Source organism: Apodemus sylvaticus, chromosome 7 (assembly GCF_947179515.1).
Source record: "Apodemus sylvaticus chromosome 7, mApoSyl1.1, whole genome shotgun sequence".
NCBI lineage: Eukaryota > Metazoa > Chordata > Mammalia > Rodentia > Muridae > Apodemus > Apodemus sylvaticus.
The window spans coordinates 15,223,874-15,245,777 of NC_067478.1; the positions used below are offsets into that span (position 1 = coordinate 15,223,874).

At 47.0% G+C, this 21,904-nt stretch overlaps 2 protein-coding genes across 4 annotated transcripts in view; both read right to left on the reverse strand.

Moving 5' to 3' along the window:
- Positions 1 to 5,573: 5,573 nt before the first annotated feature.
- Positions 5,574 to 11,950, reverse strand: C7H3orf62 (chromosome 7 C3orf62 homolog). Its single transcript, XM_052187277.1, has 3 exons — positions 10,993 to 11,950; positions 8,464 to 8,555; positions 5,574 to 6,069 (listed from the first exon to the last, which is right to left on the reverse strand). Exons 1-3 carry the CDS (start codon positions 11,403 to 11,405, stop codon positions 5,804 to 5,806), a joined length of 771 nt encoding a protein of 256 aa, XP_052043237.1. The 5' UTR covers positions 11,406 to 11,950; the 3' UTR covers positions 5,574 to 5,803.
- A 97-nt stretch (positions 11,951 to 12,047) lies between these two features.
- Positions 12,048 to 21,904, reverse strand: part of Usp4 (ubiquitin specific peptidase 4) — a 45,909-nt gene continuing 36,052 nt past the window's right edge. For all 3 annotated transcript variants that reach the window (XM_052187276.1, XM_052187273.1, XM_052187275.1), the window contains 6 exons: positions 20,497 to 20,567; positions 20,129 to 20,247; positions 19,684 to 19,833; positions 16,571 to 16,674; positions 13,547 to 13,635; positions 12,048 to 12,898 (listed from right to left, as the gene is read on the reverse strand). In XM_052187276.1, the coding sequence (XP_052043236.1) occupies positions 12,737 to 12,898; positions 13,547 to 13,635; positions 16,571 to 16,674; positions 19,684 to 19,833; positions 20,129 to 20,247; positions 20,497 to 20,567 (695 nt within the window). In that variant the 3' untranslated portion in view covers positions 12,048 to 12,736. The remainder of the gene's footprint in view (positions 12,899 to 13,546; positions 13,636 to 16,570; positions 16,675 to 19,683; positions 19,834 to 20,128; positions 20,248 to 20,496; positions 20,568 to 21,904) is intronic.

Below are 21,904 nucleotides of genomic sequence, written 5' to 3' on the forward strand. Positions count from 1 at the left end.
GTGTGTTCTCTCCTTCCACCCTGTGAGTTCTGACGACTGTTCATCCTCTTGCCCTGTTTTAACTCCTACTGATCTAGCTGAGTCAGTATTCTTTTTTCACTTAACCAGGGATGTGAACTCCAGAAGTAAGGACGCCATCCATCCACCTTGTCCTTGCTGTGCTCCCAGCACACTGGAGAGTGTTTGACTTGGTACTTACTGAGGGCAGAGGCAGATAGCTCCTTAAAACCCTGTCTTCAAGTAGGGTGGTGGTGACACACACTTTTAATCCTAGGATTTAGGTCGCAGAGGCAGGTGAAGCTCCAAGTTTGAGGCTATCCTGGTCTACAGAGTAAGTTCCAGGACAGAAACCTCCCCTGTGTCAAGAAACAAAAACAAACTGTCAAAAACCAAACAAAATCCTACCTTGAAATCTGGCTTCTCTGTGGCACCCTTTTGCCCCCCACCCCCAACTCGGCTTCAGAAGCTCCCAGAGGTTCCTGCTTATTCCTTCTCTTTCACAGGAAATTTCTCCTGTGTGCCCAGTGTGCCCAGAAAAATAGTCACCTCCCTACCCTCCCTGGATGTCTTTGTAATTTTTTAAAAAAAAGTTTTTAAAGCCAGTCTTAGAACAAAACTTTCATACATTTTCCAGATAGTATACGACAGAGATCCCTTCCACATTAGGGCTTGGATCCATTTCAAATACAGTTCCTGAGTAAGACTTGGTTCCTTTTGTAAATATTTAGTTTGAACCCAAAATATTAATGTTCTCCCATACCAAGAAGAAAACAAATTACCAGAACATGATCTGGGGTGACAGTCTTTTTAGCAATCCTCAACAATTGGGGAACCTAGTAGTATCACTTTTTTTCCCCTGCCATATTAAAGTCATGTGCCTCCACAGTCGGAGAAGCACCATGTGGCCCCCAGATGAGCCCTTTCTACTGGCTTTCTTGACCATCTTACAATTCAGGTGTCAGGATGGCCTTAACATCCGCTGGCTTGTTCCTGGGTGCAAGGGGAGGGACACAGACTCCTCAGCTGCACTGCCTGTTTCCTTCCCATTCCCTTGATGCTTCTGGAATCTTCTCTGAGGTTCAAGAGAAGACCAAGGAGTTAGGGGGAAGTAGAACAGGTTGCTCTACTGTCCCTGAGTGGAGAGTAGGAGACACACACGCTGGTGGGAGTTCTGAGAGCTAGAGGCGAGAAGACAGGTTTCGGTGCCTGATGGAGCCTCCCCTCACACAGGCACAGAGACTTGCTGAGTGCCCTGGCAGCTGGGTAGGGCATTCAGTTATAGGGCCTTGAAATTAATCTAGGTAGCCAGAGTGGCAGCCACGCTTGGGAGTGTGGGAAACACTTGTCATGTAGTTGTCCCGAGGGCAGTGCCAATTTCAAGCTCTTAACAGCAGGCAGCTGCTCTGCTCTTGCCTGGCCTACCTCCCACTGCTACTTAACTGTTTGCAGCAGGCCATCCAGCCATCCAATCTTTTGTTCTAGAAACATCTGTAGACAGACTTATCTCTTGCCTTATGTCTCTGTCTACTTCTGCAGCTTTGGATTTAGCATATTAGTGGAATTCCGCCATGGAATCTGAAAATGACAAGGGTGGATGGGCCCAGCCTCTCATCTGCCTTATGCTGTGATTTGAATTTGCAGTTTGCAGCTAGCAGGTTCCTCTGCTCCTATTTATTCTTGAATTTGCCTTGTTTCTATTTTGATTCTGGTAATCCAAATTGCACTCCGGTGTTTCCACGGAAACAATTCAGTGATTGTTTGGTGTGCCAAGATGAACTTCGGGGGAGGGAAGCTGAATGACGTCAGACATTTTCAGGTTTTTCAGACATGACTAGCATTGTCATACATTATGAATGCTTAGAACTCTGAAAACCTTTAGTTGTATTAACTGCTATGTTTTAGGCTTCTATACCCCCTTCAGCAAATTCCTGAAAATCCTTCTTCTTCCTCCCCACTGAGTAGATGACAAAGGCAGGAAGGGCTTACATTACATTAGTAAGCCAGGGGGTGGACACGGGTGAGGAGGACATCCTGGGCCCACCTGAGTAATCTGGGGCAGCCCCAGCTTGTCAAGTGTCTGAGACTTGATGCTTACCTACTTTGCCAAGCATCTGTTTCTACACTGAGAAAAAGATCCCCTATTTGGATACTTAAAATGAATTCCTTATTTCCTAAATTGAATTTTCACATGAACCCTTTACTAAAGGAAAACTTACCTTTCTGGCCAGAGGGAGCCTAGATTATCCTTCCATATCTCCTCCTTGTGTTGGGTCCATGTTTCCCAAGGGCCAGTAACTCCACCATAAGCAAAATCAAAACCCCATCACTTCAAAGTGTTGCATGGTTCGGGTTCTGTCCCCATCCCTCCAAGCCATGATGGAGACAGACCTTGACCTGTGACCTCAATTAGGACTTGGTTTTGTGAGACCTTTGACATCCAGCCCAAGGATCCAAAGCCCTCAGGTCAGGGGCTCTACAGGAGTCCTGTGTGTCTGGAAACCATCTGTTCAGTTCTCACAAACTGTCACCGTTGGTGGCTGATAGGAACCACCTGGCAGTACCCAGGGTTGATTGATGGGGATGGGGATCAGGTTGGGGTGAAGCTCAGTGAGACGTGCTGGCCTGGTCTTCTGAGTTCTGGGATTCATCAGCAGACACACATGATTTCTTTATACTGAAATGATACATGTCTACTGTAAATAATAATAGAAAATATTTTTTAAACCACTCTAATTTCCTTTCATGCTTTCTTATATTTCACTTAAATATTTTTTGTAATAGGTGGGAGTTGATTGTATTTTTAAGAGATTTATTAATTTTATTTTTTATGTATATGAGTACAAAGTCTTCAGACACACCGGATGAGGGCATCAGATCCTATTACAGATGGTTGTGAGCCACCGTGTGGTTGCTGGGATTTGAACTCAGGACCTTTGGAAGAGCAGTCAGTGCTCTTAACCTCTGAGCCATCTCTCTACCTACTTGATTCATTTTTTAAATGTTAAGTTTTAGAATAACTTATGGTTATAACTTATATATAACATATATAACTTATATAACTGAACTTATATACAACAATAACTTATAGAAAACTTCAAATATAGTGGGCATGAGTATATTCTGCCTGGCTTTTTCAGTGTTGACATAAAACTGGTATATCTGTCAAAACTCTCAATACATTGACCCTAGCCCTCAGGGAGACTTCACTCATTGCTACTGATGTCCTTTACCATTTTAGCTCCAGGCCAGGATCCACATGCTTGGCTATTGTGTCTTCCTAGTCCCTGGAGGTCAAAGGTTTTGAATCCTTATTTTTTAATGACCTTGGAAAATCCAGTTTTGGCCAGGTATCCTAGAATAGTCTCTTGTCTGGGTTTGTCTAACATTTGCCTCATGGTCAGAGACTGTGGACTGTGGTTTTTGTAGGCATATCACAGATATGAAGTATTCTCAGCTTTGCCTCGTGTACAGTTACTGTGGCTCCTAACCTTCCCATCACTCTATGACCCTTTGATTCAGTCCCTCGTGTTGTGCTGACCTCAACCATAAAATTATTTTCATTACTACTTCATAACTGCAATTTTGTTATAAATTGAAATGTAAATATCTGATATTCGAACCTGTAAAAGGGTCATTCAATTCCAAGAAGATCGAGACCCACAGACTGACAACCATGGTACTATGATGTAGTCAAGAATGCTTGTGGACTCCTGAGCAGCCTCTTGCTTGATCTCCCAAGTGCTGGGATTACAGACATTTATCCACCACACATCTTTTAAGATTTTTTTTTTTTTAATTTGGTTGTTGTCACCTGCCCTCTCCATACCCAACAAGATTGGGTCCCTTTCTTTAACAGCCTTGTCAGTTCCTGTCCTAGAACTCATTCTATAGACCAGGCTGGCTTCGAACTCACAAAGATCTGCCTCTGCCTGCCAAAGGTGTGTACCAGCAGATGTGGAGCTAGAGCTTAATTCTTGCCCTTCTTACCCCATCATTACCCTTAAGAATGAATTAGATTTGATTACTCTTACTCTGAAGACTAAAGGAAAGAAGACCATAAACCTAAGAGTGGAAAAACCTGCAGTCCCAACAAATCCTGAGACTTATGCCCAGTGATGTCACATAGATGTCAGTGAACAAGAAGACTGGTGTGGGGGTGCATACCAGTAATCACAGAACCTGGAAGGCTAAGGCAGGGGGATAGCATGTTCAGAATGGTTTATGTAGTGAGACCCTTTTCAAAAAACAAAAGAAAGAGGGCTGGAGAGATTGCACAGATGGCAGGGCAGGGCAGGGCAGGTAAGAGTGCTTGCCATTTTTCTAGAGGGCCCCAGTGGTTCTCAACACCCATGACGGGAGGCTCAAGACTGTTACACTTCCAACTCCAGGAGCTCCAGAGGCTTCTTCCGGTCTCCTCTAACACTTGTATTCATGTGACACACTAACACAGATACACTGCTGGGTGGTGATGGTACATCCCAGCAGTCAGAGGCAGGCAGATCTGAGTTCAATACCAGCCTGGTCTACATAGGGAGTTCTAGGACACCCAGGGATATATACACTCTCTCAAAAACAAGAGCAAAACAAAGTCCACATCCACTTAAGCAAGGCACTGGCTTATGAACATGAATCTCACGTAGGCGGGCACCTCTCCGTCTACCACAGCCTGAGCAGAGATGGGCTAGTGCTGAGTATTCACAACCTCCCGCTGCACAGGCTGGAGTGTGGACTGTGCCACCTCCTGCAGGCATTACACGGCTCTTAGCCAACAAGAGCCACTCATAGACGTGTCCTTTTCTCTTGTTTCTCTTGCATCTGAACAGCCCTGGTTGGAAACCAGTTAGCACTCATGGGGGAGGTCCATTTGACAGAGAGATTGCCAGGTGACCGCATGATCACTTCATCACATACCAGTCAGTACCACTGAGCCAAATCCCCAGACTACACTAGCTGCTAAAAATAATTGAATGATACACTTTGAGTCAGCTCACCCATCCCCCTCCCCCTTTTCTTCTATGCTAACCTTGGGGCAGAAGCCTGGTTCTCCACACCCTGTCTTGGCTCAGCATGGTCTGTGCTACAGAACTACTCATGGTGGGGTGAGGTGATCAGGTGTGAAGGTGGACAGGTAAACCTCTGCTTAGCTTCCCCTGCCTGTCCCCCAGCAGGGTCCACATGGCTGTGGAGGATTGGTTAGGTAAGGGGCCTCATAGGAACTGTCCTAAAGGAGGCAGCCTGGGATCCTACCAGAAACTGATTGCAGCAGACCTGTGCAGAGGCGTTGCTCTGTGTAGGGTAGGGCTAGGGACTCAAGCGTGGGTCAGGGTTCCCTGTGTGCAGTGTGTGCATTGTATGCAGTGTATGCACTATGTGTGTGTGTGTGTGTGTGTGTGTAGAAGAGAGCACACAGGCAGGAGCGTGCCCAAGTCAGAATTTAGCCAGAGCCTGGCTATTCTGCGTGGAGCTACCTGTGATTTGCTAGCCCCAGGTAACAAACCCATCGTCTTTATGGTTCCCACATTTTCCGAGGATTCATGTAAAAGAATACAAGGACAAAAAACAGAGGCATAACCTAAAACCTACCGGGGGACTGTATATATTCAACACAACCAAAAATACACTTTAAAAAATGTCAAGTCCAAAAAACTCCAAAATAACATTTCAAAACAACAGAACTAAAACCTGGGCTCTTAGCTCAAAATGGGATTCAGCAGAAATTGAACAAGGTGTGGCAATTCGGGCTCTGCCAACCTCCGTGAAGACTTGTTCTGGTCACCACTGTGTCTGCTGGCATCTACTCTCCTCATTCTATTTGGTATTTAAAGGAGGTCATCAAGTTGTAGTCTTCTTCCAAGTCCAGAACAGTCTCAACAATATTCTGATCATCCAAAGCCTGCTTGAGGCTACTGGGGTCGGAATCCAGAGCCTTCTGAGGACTCCCATCCACGAGCAGGGCCCACGCTTCCTCCTTGAAGGGCGAGTCTTGGCAGCGCCCACACACACGGTTCAATTCATTTTCGAATTCTAGTTTTCCAGCCAGTTCTTCAATAGTTCGGATACTTGTGTGGTCTTAAAACAACAAGGACAAAAGGACATGGGCTTTACAGCTCTACTCACAAGTTTCTGAGGACAGTCCAGGAATAAGACAAACCCACAAAACTGATGTATTATGAACGAACATGTCTAGTCTGGTACCTACTACCACAAGCTGGTAAGCGTGTGTGCGCGCGCGCGCGCAAACACACACACACACACACCACCGTAAGTGGAAGTGGAAGAGCACTGCCACAGCAGAATTAGGCATTCCTGTCGCGTGCGCGGGCACACACACACACACACACACACACAAACACACCACCGTAAGTGGAAGTGGAAGAGCACTGCCACTGCAGAATTAGGCATTCCTGTCGCACACACACACACACACACACACACACACACACACACACACACACCACCATAAGTGGAAGAGCACTGCCACTGCAGAATTATGCATTCCTGTCGCGCGCGCGCGCACACACACACACACACACACACACACACACACACACACACACAAACACACCACCGTAAGTGGAAGTGGAAGAGCACTGCCACTGCAGAATTAGGCATTCCTGTCGCGCACGCACGCACGCACGCACACACACACACACCACCGTAAGTGGAAGAGCACTGCCACTGCAGACTTAGGCATTCCTGTCGCAGCACAGACAAGTGAGCTCCAGGGTAAGGTGGACCTGATACCTTCCCTTTGCCCCAGAACACATCTGGCCCCCGTTGTCGGTATGAATTGAACACACAGGCTTGACTTCACGAAACTCCCTGACCTATAGAGAGTGACAAGATGGTATGAAAACCAGGGTCCTTCAGGTAATCAATGTGGGCTGGCGCTGGTGAGGCCTAAGGAAAAGCTGGGCCAGCAGCAGCAGCCCACAGCCAGTCCTCCAAGGTACAAAGGGGCCCCTCTCTAACCTGGACATTTTCCCATGTCAATAGCTTCCTGCAGTGCCTGAGAGTGTGTAGCCCTCCATCAGGAGCTGCTGGTCCACTGCATGGGAGTCATAGAAACAGGGCACACGGTCACAGAACACGCAGATACAGAGTGTTTGCAGGTAAAACTGCAACTGCTGTGTGTCCAACTGCTGGTGTGGTAGTAGTGCAGTGATAATCTCAATATTCAGAGGAAATCAGCAGGAAAATTTTAAGTTTGAGATTGGCCTGGCTTACCCCCACCCCCACCCTGTTTGAAAAAGAAAAGCTTGGCCTAGCCCTAGGGAGTCCCAAACCAAAACAATGACAAAAAAGTGGGGGGTGGGGTGGAGAGAAGGCTCAGCTGGCAAGAGGACTGGCTGTTCTGGCCGGAGACCCGGGCTCAGCTCCCAGCACCCACAAAGCTCACAGCTCTCAACTCTAGTTCCGGGGGAAACCCAGCACCCTATTTTGGCCTGAATGGACACAGAAGTGTACACACTATACATACATACAGGCAGGCAAAATACTCATACACATAAAGTAATATTCAGATTCTGCCTAGATTAATAAAGAATTTTTTAAAAAGAAAACTGGGGCTTGAGAGACACCTCATCAGCTAGCAGCCCTTACTGCTCTGCAAAAGACCTCCATGTGGTCCCCAGCGCCCACGCCTGGTGGCTCACAACCACCTGGGATTCGAGCCCCAGAAGGATGCAACAGCTCTGACCTCTGACAGCACCCACACTCACATGCACATATCCTCAAGACACACACAGACATATACATAATAAAAACAAAATTAACATATTCAAAAAGATAGGACATATAGTACTATGCTAACTGGCTACTTCTAAGGGAGATGTGAAATTTTATTTATTTTTTGTTTTTTTGAGACAGGGTTTCTCTGTATAGCCCTGGCTGTCCTGGAACTCACTCTGTAGACCAGGTTGGCCTCAAACTCAGAAATCTGCCTGCCTCTGCCTCCCAAGTGCTGGGATTAAAGGTGTGTGCCACCAATGCCCAGAGAAATTTTAGTTTTTTGCCAAAGTATCTCAGTCTGTAGCCCTGGCTAGCCTGAAAGTCAATTTGTAGACCAGGCTGGCCTCAAATTCCTACAGATTGTCTGCCTCTGCCTTCTGAGTGCCAGAAGCAAAGGCGGGTGCCACTCGCTCCAGCTACAGGGAAGATTTCTTCCACTATTGTTTTATCCCCTAGAGACTCTCTGCTGTCTCTTCCCTCTGCTTATATCTTTATCCTATTTTATTTTTATTTTATTTGTAGCTCCACACTCAAGGACTAAGGCCTGGGGCTGCTATCTGTTCCTTCAGGGACCCAAATCATTAGACACTATAATGATACTGCTGTGTGACCTCACTGGGTGACCAGTTCTTTGAAGGAGTGGTATTTATTTTTTCATTGTCTGCTGTGAGCAAACTCAAGATGTACAGACCTGGCATGTGTGACAGACAGACCATGTGGCTCTCCACTTACCAATCATGTCTAGCAGATCCTTTGTGACCTCTTGGCTAGAACTGCTGAGCAGCATATTTGGGTCAACTTTTAAATCTCTCTCCATATCCTTCCTGCAGTCCAGATCAGGTGGGGGGATTGGGGGAGAAGAAGATGGGGAATTAGATATTCTTTCAGGAAAATAGCAGAAAAACTTCAGAAAATCCAAAATGCAACTGGGTTTTTTGTTTATTTGTTTTTGTTTTTTGGATTTGGTTTTTTTCAAGACAAGGTTTCTCTATGTAGCCCTGGCTGTCCCAGAACTCACTCTGTAGACCAGGTTGGCCTCAAACTCAGAAATCCCCCTGCCTCTGCCTCCCAAGTGCTGGAATTAAAGGTGTGTGCCAGCACCACCCAGCTGGTTTGTTGTTTTTGAGACAAGGTCCTCACTATGTAGCCCAGGTTGGCCTGGAACTGACTGTGCAAACCTACCTACCTCTGTCTCCTGAGGGCTGGGATTCAAGACAGTAGCCATCTTGCCCAGTTAAGACTAAATAAAATATACTGGTGGCCACCATTTATGCTATGACAATATGAGAAACTGCTAATTAAATACGTGAAGAAACTAACAACACTGTAATGACCCATTCCCATTGCAGGCTGCATTCATCTTTATGAAACCAACACATAGCTGATCAGTGATGGTGCACACCTTTAATCCCAGCACTTGGGAGGCAGAGGCAGGCGGATTTCTGAGTTTGAGGCCAGCCTGGTCTACAGAGTGAGTTCCGGGACAGCCAGGGCTACACAGAGAAACCCTGTCTTGAAAAACAAAAACAAAACAACCAACCAACCAACCAAAACCCAACACATATATTTGCAGTTAAATGGCTTCTCAATTCCTTGACTTTGGGATTGGCAAGATGGCTAGCCATTTATGTCACATCACATGCAATCATCCCTGCTCCAGGTCAGGATGCCGGGGATGAGGCAGTTTGTAGTTACTTAATAGGCCTAAAGGAGACAGTCCAAAAACCCTCCCACCCCAACTCCCTCCTAGAGACAGGGTTTCTCTGTGCAGCTCTGGCTGTCCTGAACTATAGACCAGGCTGGCCTCAAACTCAGAGGTCTCTACCTCTTCAGCCTCCCAAGGGCCAGGATTAAAGGTGTGCACCATCATCACCTAGCAGCCAAAAGGTTTTTTGTTTGTTTGTTTTTTGGTATTTTGGATTTGGTTTTTTCGAGACAGGGTTTCTCTGTATAGCCCTGGCTGTCCTGGAGCTTACTCTGTAGACCAGGCTGGCCTCGAACTCAGAAATCCGCCTGCCTCTGCCTCCCAGAGTGCTGGATTACAGGTGTGCGCCACCACCGCCCAGCTCAAAAGGTTTTTAAGACAGGAGTGAAACAAAAGCAGAGGTAAATCCAGGCAGCAGGGCCTAGCCATAGACTTAGGCTGGGAAAGGAAGGTGTGGGCTGGTGCCTTGGCTCTCAACATGGAAGAGGGTGTGCAATATTGTTTTGCGTTTAAACCAGGTTTCTGCAGGGCTGATAGTTCATGCCTGCATTTCTTACACTCGGGTCTTAGAGAAAGAGATCAGAGTTCTAGGTCACCTTCAGCTACACAGGAGTTGAAAATCAGTTGGTCTACATGAGACTGTTTCAAAAGCAACAGGTTGGCAAAATGACTCAGCAAAGGGAGTGTGACAACCTTAGCTAACTCCCTGAACCCACGGGCAAAGAGTCTACTCCTGAGAGATTCCCTTTCACTTCTGTAGACCTGCTGTGGCAGTGTGCCCACACACACACACACACACAGACACACACATACAATTTTAAAAATTAGAAAAACATGGCAGCTGGAGACGGCCAGTTCAGCGGTTGAGACAGCACTGAAGCTCTTCCAGATCTGAGGAGCCCACATGGTAGCTAACATGGTAGAATCAGTAACTCTAGTTCTAGGGGCTATGATATCACAGCCTTCTGGTCTCTGCAGGCCAAACATCCACATGTACAAAATACAAACATTAAAACACTTAGGAAAGCCAGGCAGTGGTGGCGCACGTCTGCAATCCCAGCACTCTGGGAGGCAGAGGCAGGTGGATTTCTGAGTTCGAGGCCAGCCTGATCTACAGAGTGAGTTCCAGGACAACCAGGGCTACACAGAGAAACCCTGTCTCGAAAAAACCAAAAATCCAAAAAACAAAACAAAACAAAACAAAAAACCGAAAAAACTGTTCGCCCAGGGGCTGGTGAGATGGCTCAGCAGTTAAGAGCACTGACTGTTCTTCTGAAGGTCCTGAGTTCAAATCCCAGCAACCACACGGTGGCTTACAACCATCTGTAATGTGATCTAATGCCCTCTTCTGGTGTGTCTGTAGATAGCTACTGTATACTTACATACAATAATAAATCTTTAACAACAATAACAAAAACTGTTTGCTGGCCCACATTCTAAAAACCATGAATTTCTTGTATTCAGTCAGTGCTCCCAAGAGGAGACTAGCTTAGTCATATTTGTGATCTTCAACTTTTTTTTAAACAGTTTCTAGTAAGCTATCAAATTAGAATCACCTTAAACTTTCTTTTCTCCAGTTTTCCCCATCTCCTGCAGCTCTCCAAAACTGTCTTTCACGTGCCAAAACGGAAGAGTGCATCAAGACATTCTCCTTGCTGGTCAGAGGTTTTCTTTTGGGGAATAATGGCTGGGGTTTTGCATTGACTGGAATATGGTGTGGCCCAAAGGCCGGGCTCTCGTTCTCTGGAGCACACGAGGCACCAGAGCACGGGGCAGCAGAGGGGCAGGCGGCCAGGGGGGGTCTGCAGAGGAGCCTGTGCACCGGCAGGGAGGCGAGCGGCGCGTCCAGCCTCTGCTGGGCGGTGCTCTCCTGAGAATGCCTGACTCCTTCAAAGGCCCGGTCTATAGCCGCGGTCAGCTCCTTCCTGCATCTTCGTAGCTTTTCAGACATTTCCCTAAAAGCGACCATGCTTTCTTTTATTAAGTGGTAACTGTAAACGCGCGGAGCAACGTGAGAATGATGCTTCTATAGAGAGGCTGGGATTCGGCCCTGATTTCGAATTTGATCTACGGTTACACATCATCCTCCCTGCCTTTCCTCCGAGGGGAGGACCACCCGCCATTCTCGGAGGACCTGGGTCACGGGGAGCCCGAGATGCCCCGCCTCACCCCCAGAGCTCCCTTAGCCTGGTGGCCGCTAAGCCTTTCCCTCCGCCCTCTGCCGCCGTCTGGGTCCCGGAACTACGGCCAGCCGTGGCTGGAGGGGCCCCGTTGAGTCCTCACCCGGCCGTTGCCGCACCAGAGTGCCCAACGGTCGGTCACCGAGTCCACGTTCCAAGACCGCGACCCCTCCCCCGCCCACTAGGTTAAAGGTCGCTCAAGGCTCACATGACCACGGAGGGGAACAAAGGCCCCGGCGCTGGCCTGGCAGTGCGACCGACCAGGGGAGTAAGGCCCAGGGTTGAGGAGGAGAATCCTCCGGTCTGTAGGGGTCGGTTACCGACAAAGTATTTTCCTAAACTTCATTAAGTAGACCGTTTTTGGAGATCTGAAAAACACCGATCGTGTTCTTCTGGAGCTAACATGGAGAAACAATGCCACACACTGCAGCCATTTTTATGAATAGACTTCTTTTAAGGGAGAGCTAATGAAAGTTCCACATAGAATCACTTTATCAAGGGCAGTGGGGGACAAAACAGAACTTGTAGGGTTCTGTGAGAAACTGAAAACAATAGCCCAATACTAACTTCAGTTCATAACTGGGAAAAAGGCTGGAAATTCTGAGAAAACAGGAGAATAGAAACTGGTTTCAGAGACTTTAGAAAACTATAAGCCCATCTCAGTGAACAGCAAAGAACTAGAGGACAACATCAAATTTGCTGGAGGCTTGGTTTACTGTGGCCAGACTACTGGGGTGAGCAGTGTGGGCACCAGAATCCAAAACCCAGGAGAGCAGCCCTGCAGGTGGGTCTTCACGGCTGCACCATGCGCATTACAGGGTGTTCCTCTCCATCTCTGGAATCCAGGAGACACACGCCACTGTGCACCAAACCCCACCCCACATTTCAGCTCCACAGGTTTTTATCTCACCACCCGTTTAAAAGAAAAAATAATTCAGCCTCTTAACATAACCCTTCTCAGAAAGCAGGGTTTTGTTTTTCCTTCCTCTTCTCATAAAAGAAGGTAATTTCCTCATCTGGTTTTAGATTGATATGAGCAGTCTTCAAGAGTGCCAAAGATATTCTCCTGGGGGAGGATGCTGGTGCTGTGGGGTGGCGGGCGGGCGGGTCACAGGCAGCATCAGTTGGTGTCCATGGTGTAAGCCTCCTCCTCATCCCCCGAGCCCTGCTGCGAGCTGCTCAGCTTCTCCCCTCCGTCGGAGCCAGGGAAGCCGCCCGGCGAAGAAGTGCAGGGACACTCGTCATCCCGACGCTGATAAAACAACACGTAGGCGGCTTTCGTCTAAAACACAAGGTATGGGGTCCATTCGCTGATAATAGAGTCACCCCACCCCTTTCCTCACCGACTGTAACCCCAGCAAGGAGAGGGAGAGCCTGAGAGGAGGATTCTTTTTCCAAGTTCAAGACCAGCCTGGACTTCAGAGTAAAACCCTAACTTAAAATAAAATAAAAATCAATCTTAAACTGAATGGGGGTGGGGGAGACACACACCTGTAATACTGGGACCCAAGAAGCAGAGGCAGGAGAATTACCTAAGTTTGAGGCTAAACTGTCATAGTGAGTTTCAGAGCAGGCAGAGATACAGAGATACTATCTCAATAACCCAGCTCACTGAATGAGTGACTGGGTGGACAGCAGGCCTCTGAGGAATCTGCCACCTTGCCCTGCAGATCCATGCCCAGGAGCAGCAGTAAAGCCTGTTTAGGAGCTGCCTCCTGATGCTGCTGCCGCTGCCACAGCTACAGCGATGCAGGTGTGCTGATACCTCATGGAAAACTGAGCTTCTCCATTAGGAAAGATCTAGAATGAATGACAGTCAACTCTACACACAGATTCCTAGCAGAACGAGGTAACCAAGTGACTTGAGGGAACCTTTTTGGTTTATTTGTTGAGATACCAGAGAGGAGCAGGCATCTGGGAAGGTACTCACCACTATCTGATCCTCAGAGGCCAGGGACACACTGCTATCATCAAAGTAATACCACTTCCCGTTCAGTCTGTTCTTCGCATATGCAGTGTCTGCCGGGTTATAAACAAAATGCTCTAATGACCACCGAAAAAATTAATCTGGTAACTTATTAGGTTAGCACTAAATACATGCACATGCTCATACCCATACCCAAAATATTAACACTAAAATTAAGAATACTATATAGCCAGTGTGGATCCACTTAGGAAGCACTGATAGAAGCACTGCCCCAAGTTCAAGGCCATCCTGGCCAAGTCTAGGAAAGTTGCAGTGAAACCACATCTTGAAACAGAAAACCACCACCACCAAATTACAGAACTAATTTAAAAAAAAATATGCCCATACATATAAGGAATGATAATTTATAGTCAATAATTTATTATCGACTTTTATTATAGTCCTTTTTATTCTTCCTGGAGGTTGGGGGACCACACCCAGGGCCGTGTGCCTGCTGGACAAGCACTCTAGCTCTGAGCTAAATAACCTCCAGCCCCTATGGCTCCTGGTTTTGTTATGTTTTGTTTGGCTTTGGTTTTTCAGAACATGGTTTCTCTGTGTACCCCTGGCTGTCCTGGAACTCAGAGATCCTCCTGCCTCTGCCTCCCACTGGGATTAAAGGTGTATGGCACTACAGCCCAGTGGGAATAATTCAACATTTTTTCCAACCTGGATCTTTCAGACAAGCTTGAAAGGGTAAGCACAGAGCTGTCAGAGACCAAATGTCACCTATAATTTTGGGACACTAATCAATAAAACAGACCTACTTAATGTTAATATTTAAAATAATTTTTAAAAGCTGTGTGTGCACTTGTGCATGGCACTTAGGTGTGGACATCAGAGGTTAACTGGGGGGGGGGGGGCGGGCGGGTGAGTTATCTCCCTCTACTTTTTTAGGGTTCTTGGAATTAAACTCAGGTCACCAGGCTAATGTGACCGGTATCTTTACAGTATGCTGAGCCACATTGTTGAGATACCAGGGACACACACTAGTGTTTATTTCTGAAGCTTACTCTGTGGACCAGACTGGCCTTGAACTCAGATTCCCCTGCTGTGTCTCCTGAGTGCTGGAATTAACATCGTGCCACCACACACAGCTTTGTCTATTTTTTTTTTTTCCGAGACAGTTTCTGTGTAGCCCTGGCTGTCCTGGAACTCACTCTGTAGACCAGGCTGGCCTCGAACTCAGAAATCCGCCTGCCTCTGCCTCCCAAGTGCTGGGATTAAAAGCGTGCGTCACCATCCCCTGGGGCTTTGTCTATTTTTAAATAAAGATTTATTACTGATTACATGGAGGGTACCCACAGATGTCATAGGTGGTGCTAGAGTCCCAGACAGCTGAGAGCCAGCTGACAGTGTTCTCTACTGCTGAGCTCTCTCCAGCTGCCCTGGGTCTATCACGGCTGTATTCATTGCTGGAGGCACAACACTGACAGAGCACAGGCCTGCAACTGTCATCAGAACCCCAAACAACAAAGACGGCCACTGTATAATTCAGAGCCACAGAAGGACTCAGAGAGAGCTGATGCTGCTAAGATTTAAAAAATAAGAGCAGAGCAACAGTCCCGTTCCCATCTTTACAGAGCACGGTGCCTCTGGAGCTGGCGGGGAGCTTCGGTTGGGAAGGCAGTGCTCAGTGGGTCTGCAGAGCTAGACTGTGCACAAGAGGCTTAAAGTTTCCTTCTCTTGACAGCTGTGAGGGAAACTCTTGGGCGGGCAAGATGTAGGGAAACTGGATGGCTGCACTACTTATCTAGGATGGACAAGGCTCCAGATTCCATCCCAGCACGGGGGTCGGGGGGTTGGGGGTGTGTGTGGGGGTGAAACCGTGCCCCCTAACAGCTTCAGTCGTGACTAAAACACTTCTCCAAATTCCATCCCAGCACGAGGTATGGGGGTGAAACCGTGCCCCCTAACAGCTTCAGTTGTAACTAAAACACTTTTTTTTTTTCATTTTTTGAGACAGGGTTTTTCTCTGTGTGGTCCTGGCTGTCCTGGAACTCCCTTTGTAGACCAGGCTGTCCTTGAACTCAGAAATCCACCTGCCTCTGCCTCCCAAGTGCTGGGATTAAAGGCGTGTGCCACTGCTGCCCAGCACTAAAACACAGTTTTAGTGATCCTAAATGTTATAGAAATTCTGGGAAATAGAGCAAAAGAAAAAAAATGTACTATTTTCCCAGGTATGGAGATATGTACCGTATCTTAGCACTTAGCCTGGGGTGCTTAAGAAAGGAACGTTGAGTTCAGGGCCATCGAGGCCTACCTGGCAAGACAAGCCAGCCTGGCCTGGATGGTGAGGTCCTGTCTCAAAACCAAACCAAAAATAAACTCATTTGGCATCTCTCCTTCCAGGGCTATGCACCCCTTGCATTTTCTCCGAGTTTTGTTTTTGCAGAGCTGGGACACTTCTGTAATTACAGACGCTAGTTTTGTGCAGTTGTTTTAAATTATTAGGAACACTTCTCTGTAACATTAACTTTATTTGGAAATGGCTAAGAATTCTTTGATCAAGTACCTGAACCACAGTGTTCGCTCGGAAACATTGGTCTACAGAATTAGTCCCACGACAGCTAGGGTTACACAGAGAAACCATGACTTGAAAAGGCAAAATAAACAAAGAGACCAAGGTTTTGTCACACCCTTGCCTTAGGAGAGTTCCTAGAGTCACCGCAGTGTGGTGGCTCACACCTGTGAACCTCGTACTTTACTGCCAGGAGTCCTGGGTCACCCTGGCTGAGCTACACGGGGAAGCCCAGGCCGGCATAGTGATCCGCAGACTGTCTTGATCGACACAATTGCCACCGCTGAGTTAGAAGCGTGGAGATTTACAGAGGAGGAAGAAGGCGAGCAGAGAGCGGCTGAGAAAGCTCGAAGCTGGAGACTCAACCAAGCCAGCGCTTACAGCAGCGCTTGGCATCTAGGAAGAGGCTGAGGAACTCTAGGTGGGGCACGTCCATACCTCAGAAGGAAGCAGATGCCAATACTTACAGTGACCAACCCCCATGGCTCCATAGTGATTGGACACAGCGATTAGGTCATAAACATAAGGCCTTGCTGACCGGTCACAGACAAACTCGGACATGTTCAGAGCTCTGAGTAAAAACATAATAGCCCATAAATATGGTAATTCAAAGTGTAGTGTAACCCAGCAACCCCTTTCACCCACAGAACACTCAACTGTGTGAGAAGAGTAGACCAAGAACAGAAACTGGGAGAAGGCTGTCAAGGCCCTGTCATACCACAGGTGTCGGCAGGGGAAGGAGATGCCAAAGAGGAATTCAGCACCTGAGTGAGGAGCTGGGACTAACTAAAGTGCAAACAAGGCCGTAGTAATTTAAATGTCAGACAGGCCCTGGAAAGTTTTACTGTATTTTGAAATTTTCTTTTGTTATTATTGTGTATTTAAGTTTGAGTGAGTGTGACCATCTCAAACCCGAGACAAACCTCTCACACGACTGGTGTCTGTTAACTTGTCACGGTCAATGCGAGCCTCTAGGTCCATTCAGTCCTTCCTCAGGGTCACACTTAACCCTGACAATTGCATGGCAGTCTGAAATAAACTTTCTGCCTTTCACCAGGGAACGGCTGTGTTGGCTTCTTTACTACGCCCGTTTTCAGAGCCAGTCAAGTTCCCAGCCTCCCAGAGGACCTTATCTATGATTAAAAGTTTTATACAGAGCTTTTATACAGAGCTTTTACAATTTAAAAATTTTAATTTTTAAGGCTCAAACTAAATGGATAAAGCTACAAAATCATAACCTTATATAAACTAACAGTTAAAAATAATTAAGACATGCAAATTAATGGTCAGTCACCTTATAAATGATCAAATTCGTTAATGTGTTCAAAAGTATACCTGTAATCATAGTAAATGCTAATGTAATTAATTACAGGAATGAGTTTCCAGTATATGCTTTCAAAGTTAAGCAGAAAACAAGTAACTAGAGACAGTCTGTCTGTTTAGACACAGTTAACAGGTGGTGCTCAAACACTTCAGAGATCTTCAGAATATGGTATTTAACATGTTGAATAAAAATGTTTTTATGACAGAGACAAGTCAGCTCCTAGCAGCGTCCCTAATCTCTCAAGAAGCTAGTGAGCACAGAAGACCACCACCCAGGCTTGCTTTCCACGCTGCACAGTGGGCCACTGGGTCAAAACTGGCCTGTACCCTGACCTCACAGCAGTGCCCATACTGTGGACAAGCAGGTCACTGGGAGTCGACTGCCCCTCTTTGCCTAGACAAGGTTCCCATGTACAGGAAAGCCTTCAGATTGTCTCTGCCTGGCAGCCACAGACACATGCTGCCCTTCACTGACCACTGAGGAACCTAGGGACTGTCCAGGGAGCCTGGGTCTGTCAGGTTTTAAACAGATTTGGAAGCTGCTTAGTCTGTCCTTCCTGCTTACTCAGGTCAAGTTTCCCTTTCGCAGGTCTCTGGCGCTGACCACTGGGCTAGGGGCAGATGTATGGGTTTTACAGCAGCAGCCAAGGCTTCAGCTGCTTCTCAGTTCTCTTCATGTGTTAAAAAAACAAGGCCTCAGGCCTCACTTCCTCCTTTAGCTGAGAAAGACAGTTTACCTTGCTACCGATTCTAAAAAGAGGTAAACTCACAGAACAGGTTTCCAGTAAGTTTTTACTATCCTGTTATGTAAAGAAACCTACTGTCAGCAATCAATCACCCGTGCTCGTAATAAGTAATTGGTAAAAAAAAACCAAAAAAACAAAAAAACATTTTTGTGTTCATAAGCTTTTATTATGACTCGAAAGTAGGTGTCTAGTGCTCTTTCTACTATGTGGATTTCAGTACAGAGACACAGTAGTAATACTAACACACCTAAAACATCTCTTTTTATAAACTTAAAAAACGATTCTTAGATGCTTCAGGGAATAGGCTTGAATCCACCTCTCTCACAGGTCAAATGTACTCCAGAGAAATACTATCAATCAACAGCCTGTTTCCTTACCTGCCTATTCCTGAGCGTGGGGTCTCTTCCCCTTTCCCTGGTCTTGGGACTTTCCACCCCCAGCTACTATGACCACAGGTCTAAAAGTTTCAAATGTATACCTGAGAAAAAATTTCCCCAAACTCTTTAGCTTTAGCTATCCTTAATATGTATCTGCTCGAGCAGATTTCCAATCAATTAAAGACTGCAAATTGCTCCAACTGCTGCCTGCATAGCCCTAGCCCCGGATGGTCCTCCAGAGCCTGGACAGCCAGAGCCTGCTCTTCCTGGACTAGGCTATCATTTCATGTTGTAATTGATGATATGTGAAGAGGGGGCGACCTGATAGTGTATAGTTACTTCCTGCTAATACTGGGGAATTGTTATTGGGGGCCAAAAAGCTGGCTATGTTAGGGTTACCTCTGTTTGTAATCTGTACTGAAATCCATACTGCAGAAAGAGCTGGGGACAAATTTTAGGACTTGGTTCTCTCCTTTTACCCTGAATCTGGGAACAAATCTAGGTCAGTAGGCTTGTGTGTCAAGGATTCTCACTCCATGAGCTGTTTAGTCTCACCAGCCCATTATGAAATTTTCAAAAATACAGAAAAGGTAAAAGTCAGGCTCTGAGGCACAGGCTTCAATCCCAGCATTCAGGGCAAAGACTGACACTGATTGACAGAGTGAGTTCCAGGACAGTTGGGGCTTCGCAGAGAAACTCTATCTCAAAAAACCAAAACACAAAAACAAAAAAACAAAAAAAAGGAAATGAATTTTTAACTATGAAGGTGGCCTTGAACTCAATGATCCTCTTGCCTGAGCAAGGGATTACAAGCATGCGAAACCACATCCAGCTGAAGATAGTTTCCCCAGAGTAGACTACTATCTGGTCCCCTCTCCCTGTTAATGAGAAACAGAACTGAGCCTGTGCTGCCCTGGCTGAAGCCAGGTTCCCTGACGGCAACGATGAACCAGAAGAGCTGGCCACAGACCGACCGGTGTGAGGATTCAAGCAGACCAGCAGTGACACAGTAGTGATTTTTCCCACTAGTAGGGGAAGGAAGGATTGCTCCACAAGTCAACCTCCCAGAGCCAAGTAATACACAACCTAATTCAAGCATCTTCTCGCCTAATCAGCACCCGGGTAGACACCCACCTGACTGGGAATTCCACAACTGTGTCAAGTTTATCCCGCCAGTATCTGTTATAGGAGAAACGCTTAAGATGAACCACCAGAATCTTGGGCAAAGACCACAAGTCAAACTTCTTTGTTGCCTGTTGGTGCTTCTTACAGGTAGGACAGTACCTAAAGACAAAGGAGACTTACTTGGCCAGGGCATTAGGAAGTCACAAGGACTATCCTTCCAGGCAGGACTCAACCCCAGTACTAAAGAACAAACCTCTGCCTGCTCCTCAGAGCAGCAGCTTTCTCAGTCTGGCAAATAGCTGTCGCACACACAAATATATCACAGGTATGGCTAAGAAAGAGATAACCTGTCCAGGTACAGTAAGAGGCCTCTAGGCACATGGTGGTTCCAGCAAACCTCGGACCCTCGAGCACATAGATGCCCTGCTCCGAGCGTGGGACAAGCGAAGCGTACCAGGGGTCATGCTCGCCGAGGGTCTCCATGGTGGTGAAGAGCTCGATGCACTCACGCAGGGCTACCGCAGCCTTCTTCTTCTTCTGAGGCTGCGACATGCTCATGTGCTTCTCACAGGCCTGCGAGGGAGAAGTATTGAGTTCTGGTGGAGAAGCGTCTTCCTGGCTCAAGAGATACAGCAGCTCTCTGCCTGGAATACACCATAGTTTCTGCAGTCTCTGGACACAAAATGACAGTTTTGGGTGCTTCTCATTTCAAGACTTAAGGAAAATGTGTTTAACTGTTGTCCAATCAACAAGAGGAATATCAATATATTTCCAGAGCAGAAAGCAGAACACAGCACTGACCACAAACCCCGAATGACATACCTCAGATTCCTGCTCATCAAAGTAAAGGCTTCGGCTCTCACTGTCCCAGTCAATGGCCAGTGTGGATCGAGCTGTGGAGGGACCACAGTGTCACTTATTATGGAATGACCAACACCAAGGGAGGCTCTCCAAGTGACCAGAGTGAGAAGGGCCACACTCAGGCAGTAGCACCACACCTGCTCGCCCACCACCAAGCACTGAGGAGAGCAATGCTAGAACTTGGGGCAGCCTTATTGAATCTCAACCTCCCACAGCTTCAGAGTCTCCCTTAATACTACAGCTAGCCCCCAAGCCCCAGAATCTGACTGGTCATACATAGAGTCAAGACGAAATAGCTGGGAGCAGGTTTATCCTCGTGCCTGCACCACAAGAAAATCTGACAAACAGATAAAGTAACCATTTTCAAACATGGGAGAGACACCGGGCAGAACAAAAAAAATCCCTGAAAGCTGAGAAGTTTTACTACTGCAAGCGCTAAGGCACTGGTGGTAGACAGAGAAAGCAAGGGGGACTGGATTAAGGAAGCTAAGTCAAATTTGAGAGCGTGTGTGGTGGCTCAAGCTTGTCACCTCAGCATTCAGAAAGTAGAAGTACAACCAGGAGTTCAGGACCGTGCAAGACCAGATAGTGTGGACCACATAAAACCCAGTCTCAACAAACCAAAAGAGCTGGGCACAGTGGCCCACACCTTTAGTCTCAGCACTTGGGAGACAGGGGCAAGTGGATCTCTGTGAGTTTCAGGCCAGCCTTGTCTACAGAGTGAGTTCCAGGACACCCAGAGTGTTACACTGAACAATTTTGTCTGGAAAAACAAAAGAACAAAAAACAAACTAATAAAACCAAACGGTAACGGTAGAGAGTTTTGCTGGGGAAGTGCCCACTAAGCAAGAGTAAGAACCCGAATGCAATCCAAGCACACAAGCAAAAAAGGCTGGGCATGGGGGTGGGGGCTCACAACCCCAGCGCTCAAGAGGGAGACAGACAGATCTCTGGGACGGGTGAGTAGCCAGTGTCCCATTTGGTGAGTTCCAGGTCTGTGAAAAACCTTGTCTCAAAAAGAACTGAGGACTCAAAGATGGCTCAGCAGTTGCTGTTCTTCCAGAGGACAAGCTGAGATCCCTAGACCCACGCTTGGTAGCTCAACCATCTGCAATTCTGAGCTCTAGGAACCTGGCACACATGTGCACTCCCTGCCCCCCACATACACACTTAATTTGTTATTGGCCAATTAACGGGATAGTTCTGTAAAAACAAAACCCCCATGCCTGGCAGCAGAGGAGGACACCAGGGCTGACCTCAGGAGAACGAAGCACACACACAAAAGCTACATTTGAGAGCTCGGTGGAACTGAACAGACTCGAAAGAGAAGGAACGCTCAGAGAGCATCGCCATCCCAATTATGCTGTTA

Excerpts from the sequence above, each read along its gene's own strand:
- C7H3orf62 (XM_052187277.1), bottom strand. The coding sequence starts at position 11,405 with ATGGTCGCTTTTAGGGAAATGTCTGAAAAGCTACGAAGATGCAGGAAG. Across the intron at positions 8,556-10,992 it reads TGGAGAAAAGAAAGTTTAAG|GAAGGATATGGAGAGAGATT; the intron begins GTGATTCTAATT and ends TCTGGACTGCAG. Across the intron at positions 6,070-8,463 it reads GGATCTGCTAGACATGATTG|ACCACACAAGTATCCGAACT; the intron begins GTAAGTGGAGAG and ends TGTTGTTTTAAG.